Raw genomic sequence first — 12,804 nt, forward strand, 5'->3', positions numbered from 1 at the left:
CGGCCGAGAAAATCTAATGGAATTATCTACACAGAAAATCTAGGAGAATCTACAGTGAAATCACTAGAACTGATTGAGTTCCACAAGGTTACCAGACACAAAAGCAATAGTGTTCCTGAATACCAACAATGAACAATGAGAAATATATGATTTTATTTTTGGCTGGGCGCAGGGGCTCACGCCTGTAATCCCAGCATTTTGGGAGGCCTAGGTGGGTGGATCACTTGAGGTCAGGAGTTTGAGTCCAGCCTGGCCAACATGGTGAATCACCATCTCTACTAAAAAATCCAAAAATTAACCAGGCATGGTGGTGCCTGCCTGTAATCCCAGCTACTCGGGCGGCTGAGGCAAGAAAATCTCTTGAAACCAGGAGGCGGAGGTTGGGATGAGCCGAGATGGAGCCATTGCACTCCAACCTGGGTGACAGAGTGAGACTCTGTCTCAAAAAAAAAAAAAAAAAAAAAAAAAAGCTCTTTAAAAGAAACCACTTAAAACAGCAAGAAAAACTACAAAGTGACTAAGAATAAACCTACTGAAAGATATGTAAGACGCTACATAGAGAATATAAGACTTTATTAATGGATATCAAAGGAAAATGTAAATAGAGAAACATTCCACATTCATAAATATGAAAACTTATTATCATAGATATCAATTCAATTCTGAATTAATCTATAAATTAAATAAAATTTCATCCTAACATGGATCTTTCATGGAACTTTACGGGGTGATTCTAAAATTCTTATGGAGGAAGAAAAAATACTAACAAGGATGGATTCAGCCAACAAGATATGAGATTTACCATAAAGCTTTGGTACTAGCTCAGGGACTGACAAGAAGACTAATGAAATTGTTACAGATTGAATGTTTGTGCCTCCCACTCTGCAAAACCATATGCTGAGGCCCTAACCCCACTGTAGCTGTACTTGAAGATGTGACCTCTAAGGAGGTAATTAAGGTTAAATGAGGTCAGAATATTGGGGCCCTGATCAAATAAGTGTCTTGTTTTTTGCTTGCTGGTTTTGAGACAGAGTTTTGCTTTTGTCACCCAGGCTAGAGTGCAGTGGCACAATCTCAGCTCACTGCAACTTCCACCGCCTGGTTCAAGCATTCTCCTGCCTCAGCCTCCTGAGTAGCTAGGATTACAGGCATGCGCCACTACACCCGGCTAATTTGGTATTTTTACTAGAGACAGCGTTTTGCCATGTTGGCCTAGCTGGTCTTGAACTCCTGACCTCAGGTGATCTGCCTGCCTTGGCCTCCCAAACTGCTATGATTACAGGTGTGAGCCACCACACCCAGCCAGTAAGTAAGTAGCTTTATAAGAAGAGAGCAGAGAATTCTCTCTCCCTCTTGCTCTCTCTCTACACACACACACACGCACACATGCACACACACATACACATGCACACATCAAAGAAAGGCCATGTGAAAACGTAGTGAGAAGAGAGCCATCTGCAAGCCCGGAAGGAAGGGAGCCCTCACCAGAAACTGAATTTCCTGGCACCTTGCTCATGGACTTCAGCCTCCAAAACTGCGAGAAAGTTAATGTCTGTTGTTTAAGCCACCCAGTCTGGGATATTTTATTATGGCATCCTGAGTAGACTAATACAGGAATAGAAAAGAAAACTCAGAAATAGATCTACAAACATATGGCAACTTGGCATATGACGGAGGCAGCATTATAAAACAGTTGAATAGAATATTCAATAAATGTCCCTGGGATTTGTGGAGAGAGAGGAAGGGAGGGAGAGAGACAGACTATGTATCCCATTAAAATTAAAACTTCAACAGAAGACATCATAGGCCAGGTACAGTGGCTCACACCTATAATCCTGACACTTTGGGAGGCCAAGGCGGGAGGATAACTTGAGTCCAGGGCTTGGAGACCAGCCTGGGCAACATAGGGAAACCCTGCCTCTACAAAAACAATTTTTTTTTTTTTTTTTTGAGATGGAGTTTTGCTCTTGTTGCCCAGGCTAGAGTGCAATGGCATGATCTTGGCTCACTGCAACCTCTGCCTCCCAGGTTCAAGAGATTCTTATACCTCAGCCTCCTGAGTAGCTGGGATTACAGGCGTGCGCCACCACACCTGGCTAATTTTGTATTTTTCGTAGAGACGGGGTTTCTCCATGTTGGTCAGGCTGGTCTCGAACTCCCAACCTCAGGTGATCCACCCGCCTTGGCCTCCCAAAGTGCTGGGATTACAGGCGTGAGCCACTGCGCCCAGCTTACAAAAACAATGTTTTTAATTGCACAGTGGCAGGCGCCTGTAGTCCCAGCTGAGGCTGAGGTGGTGAGGATCACTTGAGCCCAGGAGTTCAAGATTGCAGTGCGTGGTAGAAACACCCTGTGTCTCATTTTGTTCATTCCTATAATAGGCTACATCAGTTAAAATTAATAAATCTAGCCGGGCGCGGTGGCTCACGCCTGTAATCCCAGCACTTTAGGAGGCCGAGGCGGGTGGATCACGAGGTCAGGAGATCGAGACCATCCTGGCTAACATGGTGAAACCCCATCTCTACTAAAATACAAAAAATTAGCCAGGTGTGGTGGCAGGCACTTGTAGTCCCAGCTACTCAGGAGGCTGAGGCAGGAGAATGGCGTGAACCCAGGAGGCGGAGCTTGCAGTGAGCCGAGATCACGCCACTGCACTCCAGCCTGGGCGATAGAGCAAGACTCTGTCTCAAAAAAAAAATTAATAAATCTATATTTCTCAATGTGGATAAATCTCAAAAGGCAAAAAGCAAGCATTGAAAGGTAGGATACTTTTATTTAAATATAAAAGTGTATTTTGAAATACACAAAATAGTATACATTGTTTATGAATATATAATATGTAGAAAAGCACAAATTCAGACGGGAAAACTGCACATCAGCTTCCAAAAGTTGGAGGAGGGAGGCATGAGGGACAGGAAGAGGGAAGGAAGCGAGGGGGCTGCAGCTCCATCTGTGAAGTTGGATTTCTTGATTTCAAAGAGGCCTAAAGGGGACATTGGCAAGACGTTAACATCTGTTAAATGTCAGTGGCTCCTGGCCTGGTAGAGATGGGAGTTGGAGGTAGGATGTTCTATTATTTTCTGGGCATTTGAAATGTATCAAAATTCAAAACATTAAAAAAGAAAAGGCCTGAAACAAAGTGGCCAGGGAAGGACAACAGCAGGAAATGGCATTATAGAAACCAAGGGGAATGGCAGGTGTCTTCCAGCGCTGCAGGATCAGCTGCTTCTCACCCCATCCTCTAGCCCCAGGAGAGATGCGGGAGGAAGCCAGCCTGCTATGGCCATGGTTTGGCCAGCTCTGAGAAGTTTGGCAATGCCTTGCCAGTAGCGGGAGGGAAACGAGTATATGGTATGGGGAGGGTGAGACTGAAGTCACAGGGGATGGGCAGGAGGGTTGAGGAAGGAAGAGGTGGTGCCACCTTGCAAGGAGGGAAAGGGGTCTAGGAAGTCAGGCTGAGGGCAGCGGGTTGCAGAGGAAGCTGCCAGGCTCCCAATGAGATGCTAAAGTCCATCAGAGCCAATGCAGCCCACCCAGCCAGAGCGGGAAGCTGGCCCTGGGAGCTGAAAGTCAGTGGTGGGGTCCTTAAGAGGGACATCATGACGTTTTATAGTTGTGTATTTATTTAAATGAGTATTGACTGGGTGCTGTGGCCCAGGCCTATAATCCCAGCACTTTGGGAGGCTGAGGAAGACGGATCGCTTGAGTCCAGGAGTTTGAGACCAGCCTGGATAACATGGTGAAACCCTATCTCTACTAAAAATACAAAAAAAAAAAAAAAAAAAAAAAAAATTAGCTGGGCTTGGTGGCACACGCCCGTAGTGGCAGTCGGAGGTGGGAGAATCACCTGAGCCTGAGGAGGTCGAGGCTGCGGTGAGCAGAAATTGCGCCACCGCACTCCAGCCTGCGTAATCAGAGTAAGACCCTGTCTCAAAAAATAGAAAATAAAAATAATAAATGAGTATTGGTGGGAGGAGACATAGGCAGAAACCAAATGTGTGATTTCACAGAGAGATGGTAGAAGAGGGGGCTGGTGACTTCACAGGCTTCAGCATGAGGGCATTTTAGCATCCTGGAATTTTTAGGTTTCAATTTAAAAAGCCCAGCTGGAGGGCCACAGATATGTCCACCTAGCCCGGTGTGTGTTTATCTTTATGCACACATTTTTAAATCAGGTGGAAGTTTGCAAATCATTCCTTTGGAGGAAGCTAACCAGGGTGCAGTGTTTGTTGCCGGGGCGCTGGCTTTGGCTGAGGCTGACTCACCTCTCCACCTTCAGGACCTCTTCAACGACCTGTTTGCCTGTGCGTTCCTGGTGGGAGCCGTGGTCTTTGCTGTGAGAAGTCGGCAATCCATGCATCTCCACTACTTACTTGCTGTGGTGAGTCTTTCCAGGCTGGGCCGTGCATTTGCTCTGAATTTACCTCTTTTGGAGGATGGGTGTTGTCCTCTGTTTAAGGAAAGGGCTTCTTTATTTTTCACAAAAATCTTGGGATCAAAGTAAAGTTTAAAAGTGAAGTAGGCCGGGCGCAGTGGCTCATGCCTGTAATCCCAGCACTTTGGGAGGCCGAAGCGAGTGGATCACCTGAGGTCAGGAGTTTGTAGAACAGCCTGGCCAACATGGTAAAATACAAAAATACGAAATTTACAAAATTTAGTAGAAAATGTATTTTCTACTAAAAATACAAAAATTAGCTAGGCATGGTGGCGCATGCCTGTAATCCCAGCAACTTGGGAGGCTGAGGCAGGAGAATTGCTTAAATCCAGGAGGCAGAGGTTGAAGTCAGCAGAGATTGTGGCACTGCACTCCAGCCTGGGTGACAGCGAGACTTCGTCTCAAAGGAAAAAAAAGTAAAGTAGACAGATGTTTCCAATGGAGCCACCATTTAAATAAAGATGATGTCCGGGGAGCCAGCCCAGGTTCCTTCCTGTAGCTGCCGACCCCAGAGCAAACAGTCCCACTCTGGCTGGGTTTCAAGACAGAAAAGAAACAGAGATGAGATGGCAGGATGGGGGAGTGGAGAAGGCCGAGGCTGGAGGAGTAGGCACGCTTCTAGCCTCTCGGGGCTGGTTGACATTTGAGGGGACATGGGGGACGTGTGAAACAGCACCCGCTGATGAACGAGAAACCAGGAGGGAAACTTACCACGTTTGGAATGAAAAGCAAAAGTCATGAGGACCCTTTTGTTTTCCAGATCCTTATTGGTGTGGCTGGAGTTTTTGCTTTGATTGATGTGTGTCTTCAAAGAAACCACTTCAGAGGCAAGAGGGCCAAAAAGCATACGCTGGTTGCTCCTCCAGGAAAGGAAAAAGAACCCCAGCAGGGCAAGGGACCAGAACCCGCCAAGCCACCAGAGCCAGCAAAGGGAAAGAAATGACTTGGAGGAGGCTCCTGCTGTCTGAAACAGCAGTGTATTTTACAGCAATACATTTCCACTCTCCTCCTTGTCTTCTTTCTAGAATGGTTTTCTTTTCCATTTTCATTACCACCTTTGCTTGGAAAAGAATGGATTAATGGATTCTAAAAGCCTAAAGTTGATGTAAGCATTATTTTGTTCATTCAGCAAAAGTTACTGATTGGCAGGGTGCAGAGGGTAATGCCAGGGCAGGGCCCAGGAGCCAAGGCTCCTGAAGTGCTCCCAGGCTACTGGGCACCAAGGGCCTGGGGGACCAGAAGTGTAGGTGTTTCCGGCTGGTGACCCCAACCAACTGGCAGGGGGCGGGGGTCAGGGCACCAGGGGCAGAGGAAGACGAGAAACCAGAAAACAAAAGGATCATTTTGTTCACACTGATTATTTAAATTTTACTTTTTAAAAAAAGCATCCAAGCAATTGTTATGAGAAAAATAAATTTGTTGGCCTTCCTTGCAGTTTAGTTTTAGGTTTTTTTGTTTTTGTTTTTGTTTTTTTTTGGTGAGTCAGAGTTTTGCTCTTGTTGCCCAGGCTGGAGTGCAATGACGTGATCTCGGCTTGGCTCACCGCAACCTACACCTCCCAGATTCAAGTAATTCTCCTGCCTCAGCCTCCTTGAATAGCTGGTATTATAAGCACCTACCACCACACCTGGCTAATTTTCTGTATCTCTAGTAGAGACAGGATTTCACCATGTTGGCCAGGCTGGTCTCAAACTCCTGACCTCAGGTGATCCACCCTCCTTGGCCTCCCAGGGTGCTGGGATTACAGGCGTGAGCCACCATGCCCAGCCTGCAACTTAGTATTAATCCTCACTGAGGTTCACTCTGGTGGAGGTGAGGAGGACAGGGGGTGTCAATTCCTCAGAGATCAGGGTCTCCAAGGGTCTGAGTCAGGCTGGCATATGGGCTGAGCAGGGTGGGCACAGGAGAAGCCTAGGGGCTGTTTCCCTCTGGGACCTGCAGTGTCTCCCTCCACTGACGACCTGAGCATAAGTCCTGGAGTCCCCACATGCAGGCCTTGCAGATCTTTCCAACAGAGAAGGCCCTGCTCTCACTGGACAGTCCAGCCACCCTGGCAGGGGAAGGGTTGTCTCCATGACAGGAAAGCCAGGCCCCAAACTGACCCATGAAGAGCTGGAAGGGGGTCTGTAGGAGGAAGTGTGGAGCCCCGAGCGCAGCCTGGGAGACAGGCTGGGAGGGTCCACTGAGCTTTGGGGACAGGATCATGACTTGGGCCAAGGGCATCACTGAAGGCTGTGAGAAGGCCACGTGCTTAGCTGCTGCCTCAAAGATGTGTGGGAGGAAGGAGGGCCCTGCAGGTCCTTCAGGTGGGGAGACGGACAGCCAGCGGCCTCTAGGGGTGAAGACCTGGAACTTGGGGTGGCCCCAGGCTCCTCTACCCTTCAAGTCCACTGTCCCCTCTGTAGCCTCACAGCGCCCCCTGCAGGCCAGGCAGTGTGGGGCACACCTAACTCTTGTAGAGAAAAACTCAAAAAAGCACACTATCCCGCCACATGACCCAGAATTCTTCTCCTATGTATTTAGCCAAGAGGAATAGTATACTAGAATGTTCCTAACAGCCAAAAACTAGAAACAGCCACATGTTCAAAAGGAGGTAAATGTGCTACATTCAGAAAACGGAATGCACTACTCAGCAGTTAAAAAAAAAAAAAAAAAAAACTATGAATACAACAAAACAAGGATGGATTTCACATTATAGAAACATACCAGATGATTCCATTTCTAAGCAGTTCAAAATAGGCAAAATACAGTGAAAGAAAACAGTGGTTGCTTGGGGATTGATTATGTAAACCAAAAAGTATCTGAGACAGGCCACAATTGATTTAGAAGTTTATTTTGGCCAGGTCCAGTGGTTCATGCCTGTAATCTCAGCACTTTGGGAGGCTGAGGTGGGCACAGCACTTGAGCCCAGGAGTTTGAGACCAGCCTGTGCAACATGGCGAAACCCCGTCTTTACTAAAAATACAAAAATTCACTGGGCATGCACACACCTGTAGTCCCAGCTACTCTGGGGGCTGAGGCAGAAGAATCACTTGAACCCGGGAGGTGGAGGTTGCAGTGAGCTGAGATCATGCCACTGCACTCTAGCCTGGGTGACAGAAAGACTCTACCTAAAAAAAAAAAAAAAAAGGTGCCACAGTCAAGGACAATGCCTCAGAAACAGGTCTGTGCCTTTCTCCAAATCATCCAAATGTGATATGAGGGCTTCAATATTTACAGGGGCAAAGCGGGCTGAAAGGGAAAGAGAAAGGTAGAGTCACATTACTGAATCCACAAGTTGCAAGAGAAAAGGAGCAGGTAGGGGAAGAGTGAATGATGTCTTCTTCTGGCACTCAGGGAATTGGCATTTGACATAAGATGAGATGAACACAGAGCAGCTCCCTGTGGGAGTATTTCACCTTTCATCTATAGCTCTCTGCTTAGGAACAAAAGGAAAGGCGGCTTCTTGCATGACTCAGCTCTCAGCTTAATTTGTTTCTTTTGGCACAGTGAATCGGGGTCCCGAGTATTTTATTTTCCTTTCACGTTTCCAAAGAGACATAAGGGAGCTTTTGCGGGTACCAGAAAGATCATCTCTTCCTTGGAGGAGCTGGTCACACAGGTGTACACTTTTGTCAAAACATTCAATAGTATACTTAAGATCTGTGCATTTCATTGTATATAAATTTTACCTAACAATGTAAGCTAAATATGACTTATGCTCAGAATCCTGTGGAAAAGCATCAACTTTCCTAAACGACTTTGGTCACTCCCCTCAACTCCAAGGGTGACACTGTGAGCAGGCAGGATTTCTGCAAATCTCAGGGTATAATGAGCATGAAGTGGGGGCTGGGCTGGGGCTGAGGGAGACTTCCCGTATCATGCTAAGAAGAGGACCCTGGGACAGGGATATGGGCTGTAGGAAGATGCCCCTTCAGAACAAAACTACATCAGGGAAGTACCTGTCTGGAGCGGGGAATGGCCTGGATGTGGGGCATGTCACTTACACATCTGGTTGGAATGCGGATTCAGCAAAAAGCCTAATTAATTAATACAGAATAAAAATAGAAACTGTGTCCTTCAAAGAAAGTGACTCAAAAAGGGCAACCAGCAAACAAGAGTTCTTGGGGTAGGAGTGTGGGAAACTACAACAAAGATTTTAAATTTTTGTTGCTGTTGTTGTTGGGATAGTCTCATTCTGTCGCCCAGGCTGGAGTGCAGTGGCGCCATCTCGGCTCACTGCAACCTCCACCTCCCTGGTTCAAGCGATTGTCCTGCCTCAGCCTCCCAAGTACCTGCGATTACAGGTGCGCACCATCATGTCTGGCTATTTTGTTGTTGTTGTTGTTGTTGTTGTTGTTTTTTGAGACGGAGTCTTGCTCTGTCGCCCAGGCTGGAGTGCAGTGGCCGGATCTCAGCTCACTGCAAGCTCCGCCTCCCGGGTTCACGCCATTCTCCTGCCTCAGCCTCCGGAGTAGCTGGGACTACAGGCGCCCGCCACCTCGCCCGGCTAGTTTTTTGTATTTTAGTAGAGACGAGGTTTCACCGTGTTAGCCAGGATGGTCTCGATCTCCTGACCTCGTTATCCGCCCGCCTCGGCCTCCCAAAGTGCTGGGATTAACAGGCTTGAGCCACTGTGCCCTCCTGTTTTTGTACCTTTTTTAATAGAAATCGGATTTCACCATGTTTTCCAGCTGCTTTCAAACTCCTGACCTCAGTGATCCACTCGCCTCAACCTCCCAAATGCTGCGATTACAGGCATGAGACACCACATCCAGCCAAGATTTTAAAAATTTAACAGAGGGGTCTGAATAATAAATCAGACATAATTTAAGATGCCCAATTCATGATTTGAAAAATAAAAGGAAATCAAGAAAATCAGCAAAAAGGCAGACTTTCTCTTTTGGAAAAAGAAAGGACATAGAGGATAATCTAGGAGGATTTTATCCCACAACCATTCAAAGGAGTCCACAGAGGTGAGAAAATAAGAGAAGAAATAAATAAAAAATATTTCATTAAATTAAAACTAAACCCACCAAGGCAAGGGCGTGCTCACGCCTATAATCCCAGCACTTTGGGAAGCCAAGGCAGGCGGATCGCGCTTGAGCTCAGATTAGAGTCAGGCCTGGACAACTGGAAAACCTGTCGCAACAAAAACAAAAAAAATTAGCCAGGCAGACTGGTGCCACGCCTGTAGCCCAGCTATCCAAGAAGGGTATAGTGGGAAAATCAATCACTTCAGTCTGGGAGGTCCGAGCTGCAGGAACCAAATGCAACACTGCACTCGGGGGACAAAGCCTAGTGACAAAGCAAACCCCTGTTCAAAAAAAAAAAGAAGAAAGGGAAGGAAGGAAGGAGAAAAAGGAAAAAAGAGAGAAGAAGGAAGGAAGAAGAAGAAAGGAAGGAGGAAGGAAGGAAGAAGGAAGGGAGGAAGGAGGAAGGAAGAAGGAAAAAGGGACAAGGAAGGGAGGAGGAAGCCTACCAATGTTGAGTCAGTTTACTGGAAAGCATCCTCACCTCCTACACATTTCCTGGTGAAATATCGTAATCTTAAAAGATTAACAGAAAATCCTCACGCTGACGAAGAGAAGAACACAAGATACACTGACAAGAGAAAAAACCACACATCAGAGGTCCACTCAGGACATTTAGCAAACAATGGAGCTGGGCTGGGCGCGGCGGAGCAAAACGTCCATCTCCAAAAAAAATTTAAACTGAAATTTTAATTTAAATGAAAATTAAGGGCTTTTTAGTACATTTCACATTTTGTTCAACCCCCACTTCCTACAGTTCCAAAACATTTCTATAACTTCATTTCATTTTTTATGGCTGAATAATATTCCATTGTATGGCTGAATCACTTTTTTTTTTTTTTTTTTTTTTTTTTTTTTTTTTGAGACGGTGTCTCACTCTGTCATCCAGGCTGGAGTGCAGTGGCATGATCTCGGCTCACTGCAAGCTCCGCCTCCTGGGTTCACACCATTCTCCTGCCTCAGCCTCCCGAGTAGCTGGGACTATAGGCACCCGCCACCAAACCGGGCTAATTTTTTGTATTTTTAGTAGAGACAAGGTTTCACCATGTTAGCCAGGATGGTCTTGATCTCCTGACCTCATGATCTGCCCGCCTTGGCCTCCCAAAGTGCTGGGATTACAGGCGTGAGCCACCGCGCCCGGCCTCACTTTTTTTTTTAAGAGACAGTGTTTCGCTCTGTTGCCAGGGGGTTTCCTGACCTCAGGTGATCTACCCACCCCAGCCTCCTCAAGTACTGGGATTACAGGTGGGAGCCACTGTGCCTAGCCCGTAATGTTGATATTTTAAAACTTATTGAACTTGTTTTTTGTCCTAACATATGGTCTGTCCTAGAGAATGTTCCACGAGCACTTAAGAAGAGTGTGTATTCTGTTGTTGGGTGGAGTGTTAGGTGGCCTAGTTTCTGTCTTTTAATAGAAAAATGGATTCAGGGCAGGTGTGTGACTCACGCCTGGAATCCCAGCACTTTGAGAGGCCAAGGCGGGCAGATCACAAGGTCAGGAGATTGAGACCATCCTGGCCAACATGGTGAAACCCCATCTCTACTAAAAATATAAAAATTAGCCAGGTGTGTTGGCACACGCCTATAATCCCAGCTACTTGGGAGGCTGAGGCAGGAGAATTGCTTGAACCCAGGAGGCAGAGGTTGCAGTGAGCTGAGATCGTGCCACTGCACCCCAGCCTGGCGACAGAGCCGGACTCCATCTCAAACAAACAAAGGACAACAACAAAAAAGACAGAAACTATCAGATTGTTGAGGTTTTCTAAATCCAACTTCATAATTTGTATAAGAGATACACCTATAACAAAATGACACAAAAAGGTTATAAATGCAACTTTTTTTTTTTTTTTGAGACGGAGTCTCGCTCTGTCACCCAGGCTGGAGTGCAGTGGCCGGATCTCAGTTCACTGCAAGCTCCGCCTCCCGGGTTTACGCCATTCTCCTGCCTCAGCCTCCCGAGTAGCTGGGACTACAGGTGCCGCCACCTCGCCCGGCTAGTTTTCGTACTTTTAGTACAGACGGGGTTTCACCATGTTAGCCAGGATGGTCTCGATCTCCTGACCTCGTGATCCACCCGTCTCGGCCTCCCAAAGTGCTGGGATTACAGGCTTGAGCCACCGCGCCCGGCCAAATGCAACGATTTTTAAAAGCCAGCTCTGAGGAAGATGGAGGAGGCATATCACATTCTCTCTCCTGCTGAAAGCAATGAATGCAACAAAAAGCCTTGGACAGAGTGCATGGAGCAGCTCTCTAGTGCTTCTGAAAAGCAAATAGTAGCAAGTAGTTTGGGGGAAGAGACCAGAATATAAAGTTCCACTTAACCAGCAGTAAATTTCCTGGGGTTTTTGTTTTTCCTTTGGTGTCTCCTGCCTTGGACTCATAGGTAATCCAAATCCAAAACTACATATTGGGTATGGACAGAAAGAGTTCCAAGAGAAACCTTCTATTCCTAGTTTTTATGGAATGAATGTGTCTGCCTCCCAAAAAATCATATGCTGAAGCACTCATCTTTAGTGTGAAAATGGAGTCTCTAAGGAAGTAGTTAAGGTTAAATGAGGGAATAAGGATGGGGCCCTGATCTGATAGAATTAGTGTCCTCATAAGGCAAGACACCAGGGTGTGTTCTCCCCAACCTAATACGGCACAGAGGAAAGACCATGTGAGGAGACAGTGGTACAGTCCATCTGCAAGCTGAGAAGAGGATCCTCACCAGAAACCCAATTTGCTGGCACCTTGATCACGGATATCCAGCCTCCAGAACTGTGAAACAATAACTTTCTATCATTTAAGTGATGCAGTTTGTGGTATTTTGATACAGAAGCCTGAGCTAACGAATACACTAGTCCAAGGAGTAAGAAACAGAGCCCTTACAGATCAGGGAGGAGGGGAAGCCCTGGGTGGGGTGGGGGGAGTGGAAATAGTCTGTTTTTATCATTCTGTCTGGCCCCAGTCCCCAGACAACATCACAATAGCAATGGCAATGATGGCAGCAGTTTAACAAGCAGGAACTTGGCAGGGCACGGTGGCTCACACCTGTATCCCAGCACTTTGGGAGGCTGAGGCAGGCAGATTGCCTGAGCTCAGGAGTTCAAGACCAGTCTGGCCAACATGGTGAAACCCCATCTCTACTAAAAATACAAAAAAACTAGCCGGCCGGGCGCGGTGGCTCAAGCCTGTAATCCCAGCACTTTGGGAGGCCAAGACGGGCGGATCACGAGGTCAGGAGATCGAGACCATCCTGGCTAACACAGTGAAACCCCGTCTCTAATAAAAAAAAAAACAAAAAAAAAAACTAGCCGGGCGAGGTGGCGGGCGCCTGTAGTCCCAGCTACTCGGGAGGCTGAGACAGGAGAATGG

General features: G+C 46.9%; 1 protein-coding gene across 1 annotated transcript in view; it reads left to right on the top strand.

Moving 5' to 3' along the window:
* The window catches only part of CMTM2 (CKLF like MARVEL transmembrane domain containing 2), a 17,603-nt gene extending 12,069 nt beyond the window's left edge, over positions 1-5,534 (top strand). Inside the window, exons 3-4 of the mRNA XM_017860243.1 lie at positions 4,280-4,381; positions 5,196-5,534. Of these exons, the coding sequence (XP_017715732.1) occupies positions 4,280-4,381; positions 5,196-5,378 (285 nt within the window). The 3' untranslated portion in view covers positions 5,379-5,534. The remainder of the gene's footprint in view (positions 1-4,279; positions 4,382-5,195) is intronic.
* The last annotated feature ends 7,270 nt before the right edge of the window (positions 5,535-12,804 follow it).

The sequence above is a fragment of the Rhinopithecus bieti genome, unplaced genomic scaffold (genome assembly GCF_001698545.2).
Source record: "Rhinopithecus bieti isolate Rb0 unplaced genomic scaffold, ASM169854v2 scaffold_53422, whole genome shotgun sequence".
In the NCBI taxonomy this organism is placed as follows: domain Eukaryota; kingdom Metazoa; phylum Chordata; class Mammalia; order Primates; family Cercopithecidae; genus Rhinopithecus; species Rhinopithecus bieti.